Source organism: Ilyonectria robusta, assembly GCF_021365365.1.
Source record: "Ilyonectria robusta strain PMI_751 chromosome Unknown BGZ61scaffold_4, whole genome shotgun sequence".
Classification (NCBI taxonomy): domain Eukaryota; kingdom Fungi; phylum Ascomycota; class Sordariomycetes; order Hypocreales; family Nectriaceae; genus Ilyonectria; species Ilyonectria robusta.
The window spans coordinates 419,450-433,308 of NW_025764438.1; the positions used below are offsets into that span (position 1 = coordinate 419,450).

General features: G+C 56.2%; 5 protein-coding genes across 5 annotated transcripts; 2 read left to right on the forward strand and 3 right to left on the reverse strand.

Moving 5' to 3' along the window:
• Positions 1-187: 187 nt before the first annotated feature.
• Positions 188-1,046, forward strand: BGZ61DRAFT_528687 (eukaryotic initiation factor 4E; the record flags this gene model as incomplete). Its single annotated transcript, XM_046253292.1, has 2 exons — positions 188-656; positions 721-1,046. The coding sequence occupies 2 exons, from the start codon at positions 188-190 to the stop codon at positions 1,044-1,046; spliced, it is 795 nt and encodes a 264-aa protein (XP_046108181.1).
• Positions 1,047-1,723: 677 nt separating this feature from the next.
• Positions 1,724-5,923, reverse strand: BGZ61DRAFT_344232 (Las1-like-domain-containing protein; the record flags this gene model as incomplete). Its single annotated transcript, XM_046239678.1, has 12 exons — positions 1,724-2,096; positions 2,154-2,347; positions 3,186-3,192; positions 3,292-3,374; positions 3,434-3,460; positions 3,511-3,645; positions 3,699-3,790; positions 3,859-4,072; positions 4,228-4,285; positions 4,339-4,421; positions 4,920-5,496; positions 5,577-5,923. 12 exons carry the CDS (start codon positions 5,921-5,923, stop codon positions 1,724-1,726), a joined length of 2,190 nt encoding a protein of 729 aa, XP_046108182.1.
• Positions 5,924-6,045: 122 nt separating this feature from the next.
• On the reverse strand, positions 6,046-6,600 carry BGZ61DRAFT_444445 (uncharacterized protein). The gene has a single exon (XM_046244974.1). The coding sequence runs from the start codon at positions 6,500-6,502 to the stop codon at positions 6,281-6,283; it is 222 nt and encodes a 73-aa protein (XP_046108183.1). The 5' UTR covers positions 6,503-6,600; the 3' UTR covers positions 6,046-6,280.
• Positions 6,601-7,508: 908 nt separating this feature from the next.
• On the reverse strand, positions 7,509-8,579 carry BGZ61DRAFT_344107 (uncharacterized protein; the record flags this gene model as incomplete). The annotated part of the gene is made up of 1 exon (XM_046239664.1): positions 7,509-8,579. One exon carries the CDS (start codon positions 8,577-8,579, stop codon positions 7,509-7,511), a length of 1,071 nt encoding a protein of 356 aa, XP_046108184.1.
• A 3,834-nt stretch (positions 8,580-12,413) lies between these two features.
• BGZ61DRAFT_158701 (uncharacterized protein) lies at positions 12,414-13,257 on the forward strand. Its single transcript, XM_046237442.1, has 2 exons — positions 12,414-12,830; positions 12,888-13,257. Exons 1-2 carry the CDS (start codon positions 12,591-12,593, stop codon positions 13,185-13,187), a joined length of 540 nt encoding a protein of 179 aa, XP_046108185.1. The 5' UTR covers positions 12,414-12,590; the 3' UTR covers positions 13,188-13,257.
• Positions 13,258-13,859: the final 602 nt, after the last annotated feature.

A 13,859-nucleotide genomic window follows, 5' to 3' on the forward strand; every position in this document is an offset into this window, starting at 1 on the left:
CGTGCCCCTCAGTCAGCTCCTACGTACCTCGATCCCACTCCGCCGCTTCACCTCCGGCTCCGTCTCCGTCGCCGCATCTACACCTCCCGTCACCGGCCTCAACCTTCACTCTCCCCTCCAGTCCATTCCCCCTTTTCTCCACTCAACCTTGTTCGCTCAGCATCGCCAACGTCGTCGCCCGCCCGTCATGTCTACGCGCCCGCAGCTCTTCACCCGTGGCCTCTCCGGCCTCGCCCAGTCGTCCGATGCCAACTCTCCCGCCGAACAGCGCGACGATGCGAAGCGCAACTTCCTCAAGACGATGAGGCCCCTGCCCACCCAGCACTACTGGAACGTTTACTTCGACCGCCATATCAAGGAACCGGCTCAGGGCGACAACGCCGAGTCGTACACCGCCCAGCTCGATCAGCTGGGCGAACAGATCGAGTCCGTCCAGGACTTCTGGCGCTACAACAATAACACCCCCGTCGACAACATCAAGATGCGCGAGTCCATCTACCTCTTCAAGGCCGGTTTCCGCCCCATCTGGGAGGACCGCCGTAACATCCTTGGCGGCAGCTGGACCTTCCGCGTCCCAAAGAGCATTGGCCCGGATGTCTGGAACCGTGTCCAGCTCCTGGCCATCGGCGAAACCCTCCAGAGTGTCCTTGACGACGGTATGCGTGTTCCGCCCCCCTTTCCACGCTCCACACCCACCCATACTGACATGTATTATCATAGAGGACCAGCTCTGCGGCGTCGGCCTCTCCGTCCGCTTCAACTCCCACCTCATTTCCATCTGGCACCGCGACGCCTCCAAGAAGAACTCGGTCGATGCCATCCTCGCCTGCATCCTTGAGGATCTCCCCGAGGAGCTGCGCCCGAAGCCTGACAGCTACTTTTACAAGAGGCACTCCGATCACGCTGGCTTCAAGGCTCCCCCTGAGCTACAGGCCGTGATCGACTCCCAGAAGCGCACCGAGGAGTTGGCGGCGGCAGCCGAGAAGGATACCCCAGCCGATGACGCCGCTGACAAGCCTGAGGTGACTGTGCAGTCTCCTCAATGAATCACAACGTCATAAATCTCGTTTGGATTAGTTACACGGGAGATATCTCCGAGGTCGATATCACGAACACATCCCGTGATGGGCGGGAAATTGCATCTTCCATGGCGTTTCAGAATCGGTGGAATTATCATAAAATGGCCAAGACCATTACATACTGTAGTCGAGTTAGAAATTCTCTCGGCGCCTCAAACTTAAACCATCTCAGGAATCAAAATAACGGCCGTTTCTCATGACTTTGCACTCCTCTCTTGGCAAATACCCGCCAGACCGCACATTGGATGCGGTTCCAAGAGCAGGCGGCCCCTGGCGAGTCATCGTCTCATGTTGGCACCCGCGCCATTCAGCTTGATCCCTACAGCTCTCTGCGACAACTTGCTGCTCCCTGCAAGGGTCCGTTAATTAGAACCTCGAGCCCCGCCATTGCCGGCCGGGAACATACCTTGAGTTGTCTGAGCATCATGTTCAGTGAGTCGGTGCCAAGCTGTGGCGAGCAGGTGGATGAAGCAGCTCCGAGAAAGAGGAGCTTGCGCCCAGTCGATAATCAGACCTACTAAAGCCAAGTCCTTTTGGTTTCGGCTCACCGGAATGGCGCGCGACTTTCCATCAACGTCCCTTCATTGGCATCCTTGGTAATTTGCACGTAGTGAGGGGCGGAAAGGAGGTGGTGGCTCAGACATTCACCTCCAGACACCCGCACTCTTCATCACCCCGTCAAACTCCTCAGGCCCCACGCCCCGCGCAACGCCAGCGCCGCCGTTAGCCTCCAGGATCATGTCCTTGAGTAACTCCTCATCGACGTCCTCTTTGAGCACAGCGGCGACGCGGCGGAGGTGTGCGAGCGTGATGGGTCCGTCCTGGCCGTTGGTAAATAGGCGGAAAGCCTCGTCCAGCTCAGCTTGGTGCGCATCCGAGTCGTGCTCGCGCGTGTGGAACTTGAGCGCGCAGATGGCGAAGAAGGGTTCGAAGGTCGCGTAGCCGTCGGATTCAGGGTCGAGGATCGAGATGAATTCTTTCAGTTCGGCCGGGGACGATGCGGGGACGCCGAGGGCTCTGGATGCGCAAGAAAGGTCAGCTCGAGCTCGTCCAACACTGATGGATGGGACATACACCAGGGCGGACTTGACGTCGTCGATGGGCAGAACGCCCAGCTTCTCCCCGTCCATGGGCTCTGCAAAGAGACTGAAGGCCTCGCGGATCTCGCCCTCCTCCTGGGGCGTGACATTGTGCTCCTTCGCGAGCTTGGACTGGCGCGCCTTGGGGGCACTGCCGCTGCCGCTGGCGGTCGCTTTGCGCTTCGGAGGCTGTGGCATGTTGCGTCAGAAAGAGATGGCCGGCTTCAGTGCGATCCGCGACGTACCATGTGTGATGCGTGGGTTCTCGGACGCCGGAAAGTCTGAGTTTCTTTGACGGTTGGTTCACGGTCGTTGATGTCACCGGCTTCTCGCTTGGTCATTAACGCCATCAAGCACGGCGGTGCACCAACGACGCGACCTGACAGTGCTAACAGCCGTGCGTCGGCGTTATTCCAACTGTACGGGCCAGCTCCGCGACAAGCTCTTTATAAAAAATTCCCGCCGTCCCCAAACCAATACCTTCGATCATTCTTCATCACCCTGGTCGACACCCAGAACACTGGCAATCCGCGCTCCCGTTGGGAAACGATCAATCGCGATGTGCCCCTCCAGGTTTGTATCCGTGTCGATCAATCAATTCCATCAGTGATGTCGCAAACGTCTCGAGTGACTCTCACTCGTCAATTGAGGCTCTTCTGCCTCGAAATGACTCGAGCCTACCAAGGCCAAACCCCGCTTCAAATTATGCTAGAGCTTGCCGCCTCAGATTTTACTACAGCGAGCAAGTGTGGACAGTGAAGCAAAATGGAAAGAAGCCATGTCTACAAGACATGGTTCCATGGGTAGCAAACGATGCCAGTCTCTATGATTGGTGCCTCGCGATCCATGGAGATATACTTCAAATGAACCATCTGATTTGATATGTTTGTGTGTTCGTATGGTTGACTTTGTTGGCCTAGAGACCTCGTAGATTGGTTCCGCTCCTAAGAGTCGACTTTGCCATCTCATTGTCACCACCCATGACGCCGCTCTCCATGGTCACGAATGTCTCAAATAAAGTCCATACCCTCTGGCTCAGGCCTACCTACATCTTAGGCTCGGGAGACCTAGGATGTGGTCAATTGGATCCAGGTGGCCATGGGTTAATGTGTGAGACTGAGATACTTACTCACTTGAAGTTATTCTTCATCTCTCTCAACTTGGCCATAACCGATGTCGGCTCAGTCTCACCCGTAACCTGCTGGATCTCGGGATCCTGTCCAAGTTTGTCAACATGGTCTATCACTAGAACACTTAGCACCTGGAGTGCCTTACCTCGACTCGCATAAAGACGTTGTGTAGCTGGAAACTAGTCAGACCTTTGCTTCCGCACGTCAATGAGTTTGTCATACCTTCTCGTCCCCAATGGTAAACTTTCCAGTCGTCACCTTGTTGTTGTCGGCATATGAGTGTAGCTTTTGCACAGACTCACTCTGCGACACCGAAATGCCAAACTTGACATTGGATTTCGTGTACTCGTGTCCCGGCTGTGTACGGGTCAGGCATTTGTCAAATTGAAATATCCCCGCACGAGACTCACGTAAACAACAGTGTCATCTGGCAGGGCCGCAAGCCGCTTGTTCAGCGCCTCATGCATCTCCGCGGCCGAACCCTCAAAGAACCTTCCGCATCCTTGAGAAAGATCAGTGTTTGGTCTTCAGTCTGAATAGCAGGTCCTTGTGACGCTTCAGGCAACCTACCGCCGATGAAGAGGGTGTCGCCAGTGAAAACAGCCTTGTCGTTGCCGTCTTCCATGAAGAAGCATATGCTATCTTGGGTATGGCAAGGCGTGTGCACGCCCTTGATCGAGATGCTGCCAAGCTTAAAGGTCTCGCCGTGTTGCGGCGTCTTGGTAACGCCGTCACAGTCTTTACCGCCGATAATCTCCAGCTGCGAGATTCCCAGTTCCTTCAGCTAGTTTACTGGTCAGCGGTGTCCTCAAGATACGCCAGGTATTCCTATTACTTACCAGCTTTTTGTTGCCACCCGCATGGTCCCAATGGCTGAGATGTGGTCAGTGTGCGGGCAGAGCAAATGCATGGCCCGGATGCTTACTGATGAGTGTTCACAATGGCTGTCAGGTTGATCTTGCCCGCCTGGATAGCTTCCTTTAAAACGGGCGCAACCCTACCCACGCGCTGTCAGCTCGGATCATCGGGAATGGAAGCCATCCGCCATACTCCGGAGGATTCGCAGGATCAATGATCACAGCATCCTTAGATTTGTCGTCGATGACCAAGTAGGCATAGTTATCGTGGGAGCCCTCCCCTGCTCAGAGTCAGCCCTATCCCGATATCACAAACACCGGACCGGCGAGCGCATCATACACATAGGGATAGATTGGATATGCATAGCGCGGGATGCGATGGCCTAGGTCACAATGATTCAGCAACTATGTCCTTCTCGGTTTCTCGAAGTGAAGACGAACCGTAGCTGAAAGATATCCAAGTTTCTGTTTGAGAAAAGGTCGGTGGGTCGCGAGCCTATACATAGATGCCGAATGGGATGGGAGGATTTGTAATGTCGAGAAACGCGGGCAGGTCTCGGGCATTTGTCCATAAGTCCGCATCATGACGTTCGGTTGCGCTTGCGGCACGTGATGCCTCCGCAAGCCGGTCCAACACTGCCATCGAATATAAGTAGCTTCGAGAGGATGCCTATTGAATCACCTTGATGCACTACTTAGATAAATTCATGTATGGAATTTAATTATGGGTATCAAGCGTCTCCACACCTTTCAAGTTAAGCCTTTCCTTTAAACAATGCCAATGGGTTTGGCCTTCCAAGTGCCTTCAAATCGTGACCATCCACGGTCCTCTTGCGCCGGCTCAGGAACGTCCGCCGCTCGCAGAACATGTGCACCGTCCATTGGAGTATCCTTCGTCGCATTTGTCACCAAATCGGCCTCCTTTTGCTTCTGTGATTCTGCCTCTTTCAGCAGTTGAGATAGCTCCTGACACTTGAGAAAAGCCTTGTTTCCAGGTAGACTGTTGCGCACTTCGGCAATGGTCTCCAGCACCATATCACTCGACCATCGCTCCATTTCCTTGATCAATTTCCGTGACTGTGCCTCATCGTCCTCCCGTAAGTACGTTAGCACGGCCTCTCTACACGGATCTGCGGCATCGTCGCCAAGATGCTTCCAGTAGTAGTCCCAGATCCACAGCAACGCCTTCTTGGCCGCAGACCGCAGCTTGGCCAGCGAGGGTAGCTGTTCGTGGGTGCTCTGGTGCCGCAGCTCGACAAACGTGGCCGGCAGACTTATTTTCTTTGCAATGGAGTACATGCTCTGTTTTCGCTGCTTGTCTTGATGTCCGTCAAGCAGGCCGGTGACGAACCTGGTAGCTACGCATCAGCAATGATCGCGATGGACCGTCGAACAGGGATTCGATAGACAGAATTTAATAAAAGAACTTACCGACTAAATGCGGCTGAATACGCCGCCCGAATTGCATATGCCGACGACGCCGCGTTCTCCGATGATGCTGCGTCTTGGTCATTTAGCATCGCCGCCATCAGCAGCGCTGTTGACTCTACCATGTGCGGACAGTTGCCGCGCTGCATCCACATCGACACTCGAGCAACTGCACGGTGCTGCTCCCGCCGCGTCTCATTCTCTCTGTCTGCTTCACACTCTGTTGATTTCTGCTCGGGCTCTTTGGCGCTGCCGGTGGATGTGATGCCGTGAAATGAGGCGTAAAGCTGTCGTCGGACAAGTAAAAGCTCGGGGCGGTCGCGCCATGGCGTGAAGACGTAGTGCACCATTGCGCGGTCCTTGTCTAATTCTCCAAGTCGGCAGAGTTCAGAATGAAAGCAAATCAATTTTGTGTATGATTGCGTTGGCTGGGGTGTGAGTGAGAGTGCATGTGGCGGGAGAATCAATGAGTTTCGTAAGTAGGTATCGACAAGAAATTTTCCGGCAAGCCCTCAGGCCAGCTCTCAACTTGGTGGGCAAGATGTAAGCAACTCGGCGTCACGCAAAACCATCACGAATTTTTTTATTTTTTTTTACAATAAAGGCTTTAGCATAGCATAAATCAACGCGGTGTGTTTATGGGAGATTTGAAAAGTTGGGTTTCTTTTCGTTAATTTACCTTGTAGTGTCCGGATCATCTCGCCCCTTCATTGCCTGTTCATTGCTGATGCTAATTTCCAGGACACATCTAGGTGCGACATGGTGGTATTCTGGACGATGGAGATGGCATGCTCCTCGAGCTCCTGTATGACCAGGTTACTAATATTGTATTGGACATGATGGGAGCCGAGATACCCTTCACGGAGAGGGAGCCGGAAGGACTGACTTACCAGCACCCAAAATAGAGCGCGCCCAGCCACAGTCATCATCTCGTCTAGCAGGATGAGCAGAATGAGACAATACCGAGCCACACGAAGGAGGGGCAGCGATCGGCCACCGCCACGCCACAGGATGATGTAACCGCTGCTGCGGGGTGCTGCTAGAGAGAAAGAAAAAAATAGGTTGCTAGGGCACCGCCGCAGGGGACGCGCAGGCCACTTGGGTTGGGGGGGGTGGCCAGGGCCTCCGAGCACAACGCACAGGGCTGGGGAGAACGGGCGGGGGCTTGTTCGGGATTGGACCCCTGCGGCCAATCATCTGGTGTCTGATCACCCCCCTCTCACCGGACCGAAGCACAGACCTGCCGGGACCACATGTCTGACAGGGATGACAACGCGGCTCTTCGTCTCGCTTGTTCCTTTTTTACTTCCTAGTGCGCGCCATAGCGCGGAGAGAGACACACTGACACACACACACACATGAGCCATCGTGAGAGTCACCATCCCCGTCAAAGTCCGTCGTCCCCATCAAAGGCCGACCCCGCCCGGCTTACGCTTTCCTCGTTTCTCTGCTTTTCATCCCCACGAGTTTTTTTGAAACCTCAGCAATTCGGTAGCTAGCTTAGCGTTCGTCATTGATGGGGACTGGGAGGCAAGTGAACAGCAGCTGATGCATATTTTTACTTCGTCTCATTTTCAAGCATGGCACGGCTCATGCGCCTTGCCTTGCTTGCTTCGCTCCTATCCTGGGTATCCTATTTCGTAGAGTCCTATTCCCTTGATCCAAGGTCAACGCTTGTGCCTGGTCCCAGTCCCAGTCCTGGTTCCCGTCCCAATCCCCCCCAAGTTTGTTCCGATCCCTTGCGCCGTGTACTCTCACAAATCCCACTTGTGGTTCCCTATCTATGTTCCGAAGGCCGTTTCCTGACCTGCCCAAAAAAAAGAATCCCGTACAAATTACATGGTTTGTTTCGTCAATCATGGATCATGCAGCTTGAACCGCCGCCCAAGTTGTCAGTTGTGACAGTGTCGTTTTTTGGAGTCCTTCCTTGTTTTCCTACTCCTGTTCATCCTCCTCGACTTCCTCGTCCTCGTCATCGTCTTCCTCATCCTCATCCGACTTGGGTGGCTCCCACGTCTCCTCCAGCTTCAAGCCTTTGCCCTTGGGCTCGTAGCTGCGGAAAGTGGATCCTAGAAGCGAAGACACCGTGGATCGATAGTTGTTGAGTTGCGGGTCCTCCTCGTACTTGTCGGGAGTATCATATAGTCCCATGCCAACAAGGATCTCGCCCTCTTCTTCCGACTCGTCCAGTGCCTGGTAGGGGATGGCCTCTTCAGACATGGCTGGCTGCGAGTGCTGTGCCTGTGGGAATGCCTCAGGTGTAGGTGGGGACGTGCTGTTGAACCCGTGCATGATGAACGTGTTCCAGTCCCATCCGTTGGTGTATGACATATTCTCGGCAGCAACATCGTCAGCCGTAGAGTAGCCATCATGGGCAAGTCGAGGAGCGGCCATGGATGGATAGGGCACAGTGGCTGGCGCCGCCAAGCCCGTCTCGTCGGTGGGCAGAAATGGCACGTTGTCCACGCCTTGGTATGGAAGTGATAGAGGAGAGAAGGCGGAAGAAGGCGAGGTGTTGCATGAGTGTGACCCAAGCATCGGTGACAGGTGAGGGTAGCTGGCGTACATGTCCTGTTGACTGGCGTACAGGTTGGCTGTTGATACAGGATACATCGGTTGCTGAAGTTGAGGCTGGAGTTGTTGACCATAAGTGTTTGGGTGCCAGCTGACTGGCCGTGAAGATCGCTTGGCGGGTTGTTGTTGCTCAATGCCGTAGAACAAAGAAGCTTGTTCCAGGGCCTGTTGCCGTCGACGTTGGGCGTTACCGTCGTTCATAAGCGTCTTCCTCCGAGCCATCATGCCAGAGGATCGGGGGCTGTTGTTGGCGCTGGTTGGCTTCACGACACGCATGGCATTCCCGGAGCGTTGGCCAGTCGATCCTCTCGAGAGCCTCCTGGCGGCTTGGGAAATAGCCATCTGCCTCGAAAGTTCGTCGACCATGGTATCGTGAGGGTGTGGTACGGGCAGGGATCCGGTGGGTTGCCCACTGAAGAGTGGGTGCATCATCTTGCAAGGTGGGCTTGGTGGATGGATGCGGTGGAATCAGGGAAAGGAAGAAATCAGTGTGGAAGAAAGTAGAGGCGGTCGTAAAGGTGAGCGTCTTTCTTGTGAGTTACGAGGTTGATGAGAAACTTCTGATGGATGGCGGGTATGAGAAGGCCAGGAAGGGCTCGGCTTGGGTTAAGTATCGTGGACGGAGCGGGAGGGAGTATGGTCCCAGGGGGGGTCAAGGGAGCAGCGAAACATGGGGCACATCGATGGCTTGAAGGATAAATCGAGCCTAGCAGGCTGAACAAGATCAACTTCCCATGGATCTGGAGTGGGCCTGGACACACAAAGTAATAAAGAGCATGGGCGTTTTGCTGCCGTCGAGCGATGGACCACAAACGTGGGTTACATGGGGCGTCGAATCAGCGAGAGCTGTCCCGGTGGTACGTACCGGGCCAGGATTGTCCTCCGTGCCTCTAGTTAGGATTGACAGTCGAGCTATGGCAGCTGGGACGGGTGGCCTGCGTCATACGGGACGAGCAGGGGGTGTCGCAACGGGCGGATTCCACAGTCGGAGAGGGTTGATCTAGGCGGGATGCACGCTCTAGTACCGGAAAGTGAGAATCAGGCCCGGCTCTGGGGGTGGGGTGTGAGAGCTTGAGGGTGTGTGTGAGTCCATCCTGACTTTGAGTGTCTGTGGGCGTCTGGCCTGGCGGAGGACCGACCAGTGGGGTCACGAAGCACTGATGCGGCTACAATGAACAACCAGAGTCAGTCGGTACCACACCAAATTTGGCGTGCCGGCAGGGCGAGAAACGAGAAGACATGGTGGTCATAGGTCCGGGCTCTGTCCCAGACCCGGGTGCTCGCACGGGTTTGCTGTGGCTCGAGTGCCTGGGGAGGGTGGTCGGGTCGTCTGGACTTTCGGTGGCCACCCTTGCCGCTAGTGATGCCAGTCGCATTGAGCCGTGGGCGATGGAAGGGATGGAGAAGGATTGGGGCCACGGATTGGCGTCGTAATAAAAAGGGAAGCGCAGGGACCTGGCCAATCCCAGACTGAGTTCCGTGGACCAACCAGGTCCATCACGAGGGAGGTGGACAGAATCGGGGTGTGTCCCAAGCGCTTCCCCACCCCGGCACCGACGAAGTGTCCTGGGCCCCATGGCAAGGGGAGAAGGCGGACCGGGAGTGCCCCACTGCCAAAGATGGGACATTGCCTTGCTGCTAAAGTGCCACAAGAGGAAGGGTTGTGAATCTCACGCGGGATGCGCATCACCACTCCAGAGTGATTGGCATGTTGAGACAGCAGGCTAGGGGCACCCCTTCGGCAGCATCTGCGAGCCCTTGTCAGCCGAGATGTGCGGGCATCCTGAGGAAGATGTGGTGGCCTTGGTCACAGAGGGGCGTTAGCGTACGAGAAACAGGGCTTCGAGACAAGGTCTGATCGGAGAACGGATGAGGATGCAAGATCCTCGTGATGACTGAGCACGGAGAAGGGACACGGCTTGTGGATGTAGCCATCTCGGCGCTTCATTCGGCACGGCGTTGTCTTGCCGTCGTGTCTGTGTGATGGGCTTGCTGGTTGCAAAATGTTTGTCACTGGCGGCACTCCGGAGGACCGAACTGGCATGGTTCGAGTAATCGCCATGATGGCGGCAGAGGTCTTCAATGGTGGATCTGGATGGAGGTATAGGACGCATGGTTTGGCACCGGGGCGCGGCCATGTCCATGGGCTCCGGCCTTGGACCTTGGTTGTGGAAGTTTCAATCGGACGAGGATGAGTGGAGGGCGAGCTACGTCGTAGAGGACCGTGTGCAATGTGGGTGTCGTCAAGCGACATGGCGCAGTGCGCCGAAAGGCAGAGCCCCGGTGCCGTGCGGGAATCTGCAGGGTCGTCGACGAGCGGACGTGGTGGATGTGAATGTGGATGCAGATATGGTGATGTGGAACCGGCGACTCCAGGGCGCAAGCGTGGTAGCGTGCCGTGGCACTGGCTGCAGGGCCAGCCTGCTAACAATTGAGTCGAAGAGAGTAAGTCGGCGTTGGTGAGGTGTTCCGCTGTGATTGTGTGAGTGTGTGTGGATGCGCTGCGGTGCGCGGGCGCGGGTGTGGACATTGGTGCTGGCGGTGTGGGTGATGGGGAAGGGGCTTTGGGGCAGGAGCAGGAGCAGCAAGAGCCAAACAAGCCAGGAGCGAGCCCCTCCAGACTCCTCCACCTACGGTGTGGGTGGCGAGGTTTGCCGAGTGGGGGAGGCCACAAGACAGCCAAAACTTTCGCGTCCGTGTACTGGGGACTCCGTTTGGTCGAGTAATTTCAACCACAAGGCCAGGTACCAGGGACCTCGCTGGCCGAACAAAGAACGGGCTAGAGAAATCTGCCTGGGCTTGCTCCGGTCCTCAAGAGCCAGCGAAACCAAGACGTGATGCACCACATTACACGACACCAGGATAGACGTCGAGACAGCCAGATGGGGCTACGGGGGGCCGCTCCCTCCAGGGTATGTGGTGCTCTGCGACATATGCCCTGGCGCCTTCAGTCTCCGGCATCGATCACGACAAAGTCACTTCTACCTGAGGCCTCAACTCATCACTGGGCGCGATGGCAGGTCGTAAACACCATCAGCCCTCACCCATTCCCTCGCATCCTCCATCCACCACCACCCACACAAACCTGCTCATCGGTCGGTCTCCGCCATCTCCCATCCGCATCCCTCCCACCATCCCTCATCAAGACCCCAGCCCACAGGCCTCAAGACCCTCTTCAAGTCTCCCCCGGACCACATCGCTGTCCGACCCAACAACACGACCAAGACAAGGTGGGCGGCCCAGAAGCCGCCCTCCACTAACCTCATGGACACTGCTTGGCCAGGGATGGTGAGAAATGCACCACCAGATTGCCAGCCCGCGGACGAGGGGACGCAGCGGGGCGCACCTGTCTAAGGTCCCCTCCCTGCCCAGGCTCCAGGCACCTTCAGGTCTCGAACAGGGCTCCGACAAGGCCCAGACAGGGCCCAGAGAGGGCTCCAGCGCTTCCAAGAATGGCCCGCCACGTCGTCAGCCTCTGGCGATTCAGTTCCAACCATGGCTTCTGGGTCCTGGTGTCACCGGGCTCGGCCGGGATGACGAGCGAGCTTTTGCTTGCTTTCCCACCCAACAAGTGGGGCGAGGCAAGACGCCCAGCATCAATTGCCTACCGGCTATCTAGTCCCATTATTACTAGACAAAGAGACTGATCTGGTCAAAGCAAACAAGCCCTCGCTACGGGGATCGGGAACCTGAGACTCATGCGGCCTTCGAAACTCAGTACATTCATTCCCCTGTCTATGTCTATCATGTGGGGGCCCAAACCATTGGTACAACGAGGAGTAAACATCGAGGATGAGGAAACAACCACCTGGGCTTTGCCTTGCACATCGAGGGCAACATCGTCGCATCGTTTTGGGCTACAGGTCGCTGTGAACGGGAAAAGGAAAGGGGAAAAAACCAACCCATATGCAGCCTTCGGACCCGCCCACGCCGCCGCGAACAATCCACGCAGCAACAAGTCTCAAAGGCGAGCATCTCGTCCCGTTTCGCCCCTTTCGCCCCCCGCCTTACCTGCCCCATCTGCGAACTGCTACGTTGTTGGACAAACTATCGGCACTGCCATATCCACTCCAATGTTCCGATGCTGACCGTCGGGGCCGGGATGAGTACCAAATGTACGAGCGCTCAGGAGCTACGTGTACCAGCGGCAGGGCCTGGCGTGTCTAGGCCCCCCCTTGGAAGCTTGCTTACCGCGTACCTCACTCCGTACCATCCACAAGGACGAGAGGATGGACAAACCCCAATGCCAGCGCTTGGAGGGTCTCCTGCCTTACACACCTGGCCATCGGCTGCCTGCTAGCGGGCAGCAGGCCTGTGGAAAACGCCGGGCCACTGCTGAAGTGTCCTGATCGTCCGCTGGATCAGACACCATACAGGGGCTGTCCCACTGCGCCACCAGCGGCGTCACTCCCTCCCCTGGCTGTTCAGCGGGCGGCAAGCCAGATGATTTTTAGTTTTCCCAGTCCAGCTTGTCACTTACCACCACCGCCCATCCAGTCTCATGCCTCGGGCCTTCATTTCAACCAACATGCAATGCAGCCAGCACTGTCCGTCTTTGGTCCATCGGGCCGCGATGGATTGAGCCCTCGTCAGCTGGACCTACTGGCTCCTTTGTCCCCCCCAAGCCCGGCCACTAGCTCCCCGTCGTGTGCCCCTGGACCTGTTGGGACACAAATCCATGGTGTGCGTCGACAATGTGAGTGAGCATGTGCGTGTGTGCCACTGACGGTCGGCAGCTAGATGCTAGGATTCTGGGCAATGGACATTCAGCGATCCCTTCTGGACGGACAATTGGCACAGCTACCTGCCCGTCTCGGCACCACGACGACGCCTGTGAAAGCGGCATTATCATCTCCTCCCACACCAATAGCAAGGCGATCCATAAATCCAATAGCTACTGTACTATACTCGTGCTTGCGATTCTGCAGCTTGCCCACTCCATGCATTGATTGCGATGGTGGCTCTGCAGCTTGCGTGTTCGTCTCCTTCATCCACCTTCCTTCACTCGACGCAGGCGCCTGCCTCATTCACGAGAGGTGATTGAGGGCAGGGCTTATTACAGACGGAAGCAAGGCTTAACTAGCCCAGCCAACCTAGTCAAGGACACCGGCTCGGCTCAGCCAAAACCAGCTCCGCCCGACTCAGCTCAGCGCTTCTGGTTTCATTCAAAGCTCGTCTCATCACAGACGCAAACAAGGAGCCACGCTACTGTCATCTTGGACTAAATCGCATGGTGCCCTTCGGTACGACTCACCGTGGTCCGCCCACCTAACGGCGCCTCGCGTCCTTACCTCCAACCAGCAACAAGAAACAAGTAACAGGCCTGGGGAACCTACGCCGGGCATCCCTCGGTCACCCATGGATGCCAATAGTCTCATCCAACAATTGCTCTCGGCCTTAGGTCTCACCATTTGGCATGGTCTGCGAGCGAGACCTTGTACGCACACTCTCACGCGGGGGTTTCCTTGCTGATCGCAAACCCGCAGCAACTCCTTGCACTGTTGCTGTGTGACGCCCCAAGTCGCGAATGCGCCCTGACGGAGCCGCCATGTGATTCAGCTGGAAAACACCTACGCGCAGCCATACCACAGCACACCTAGAGTACTACATCATCTCATGCTGCTATGCTCTGTTGCCTCGCGCTCACCCGTCTCGGGTGGTCTCGTATCACACCTGCCTATCACCGTTGCCAAACACTAAAAAGATTCGTTC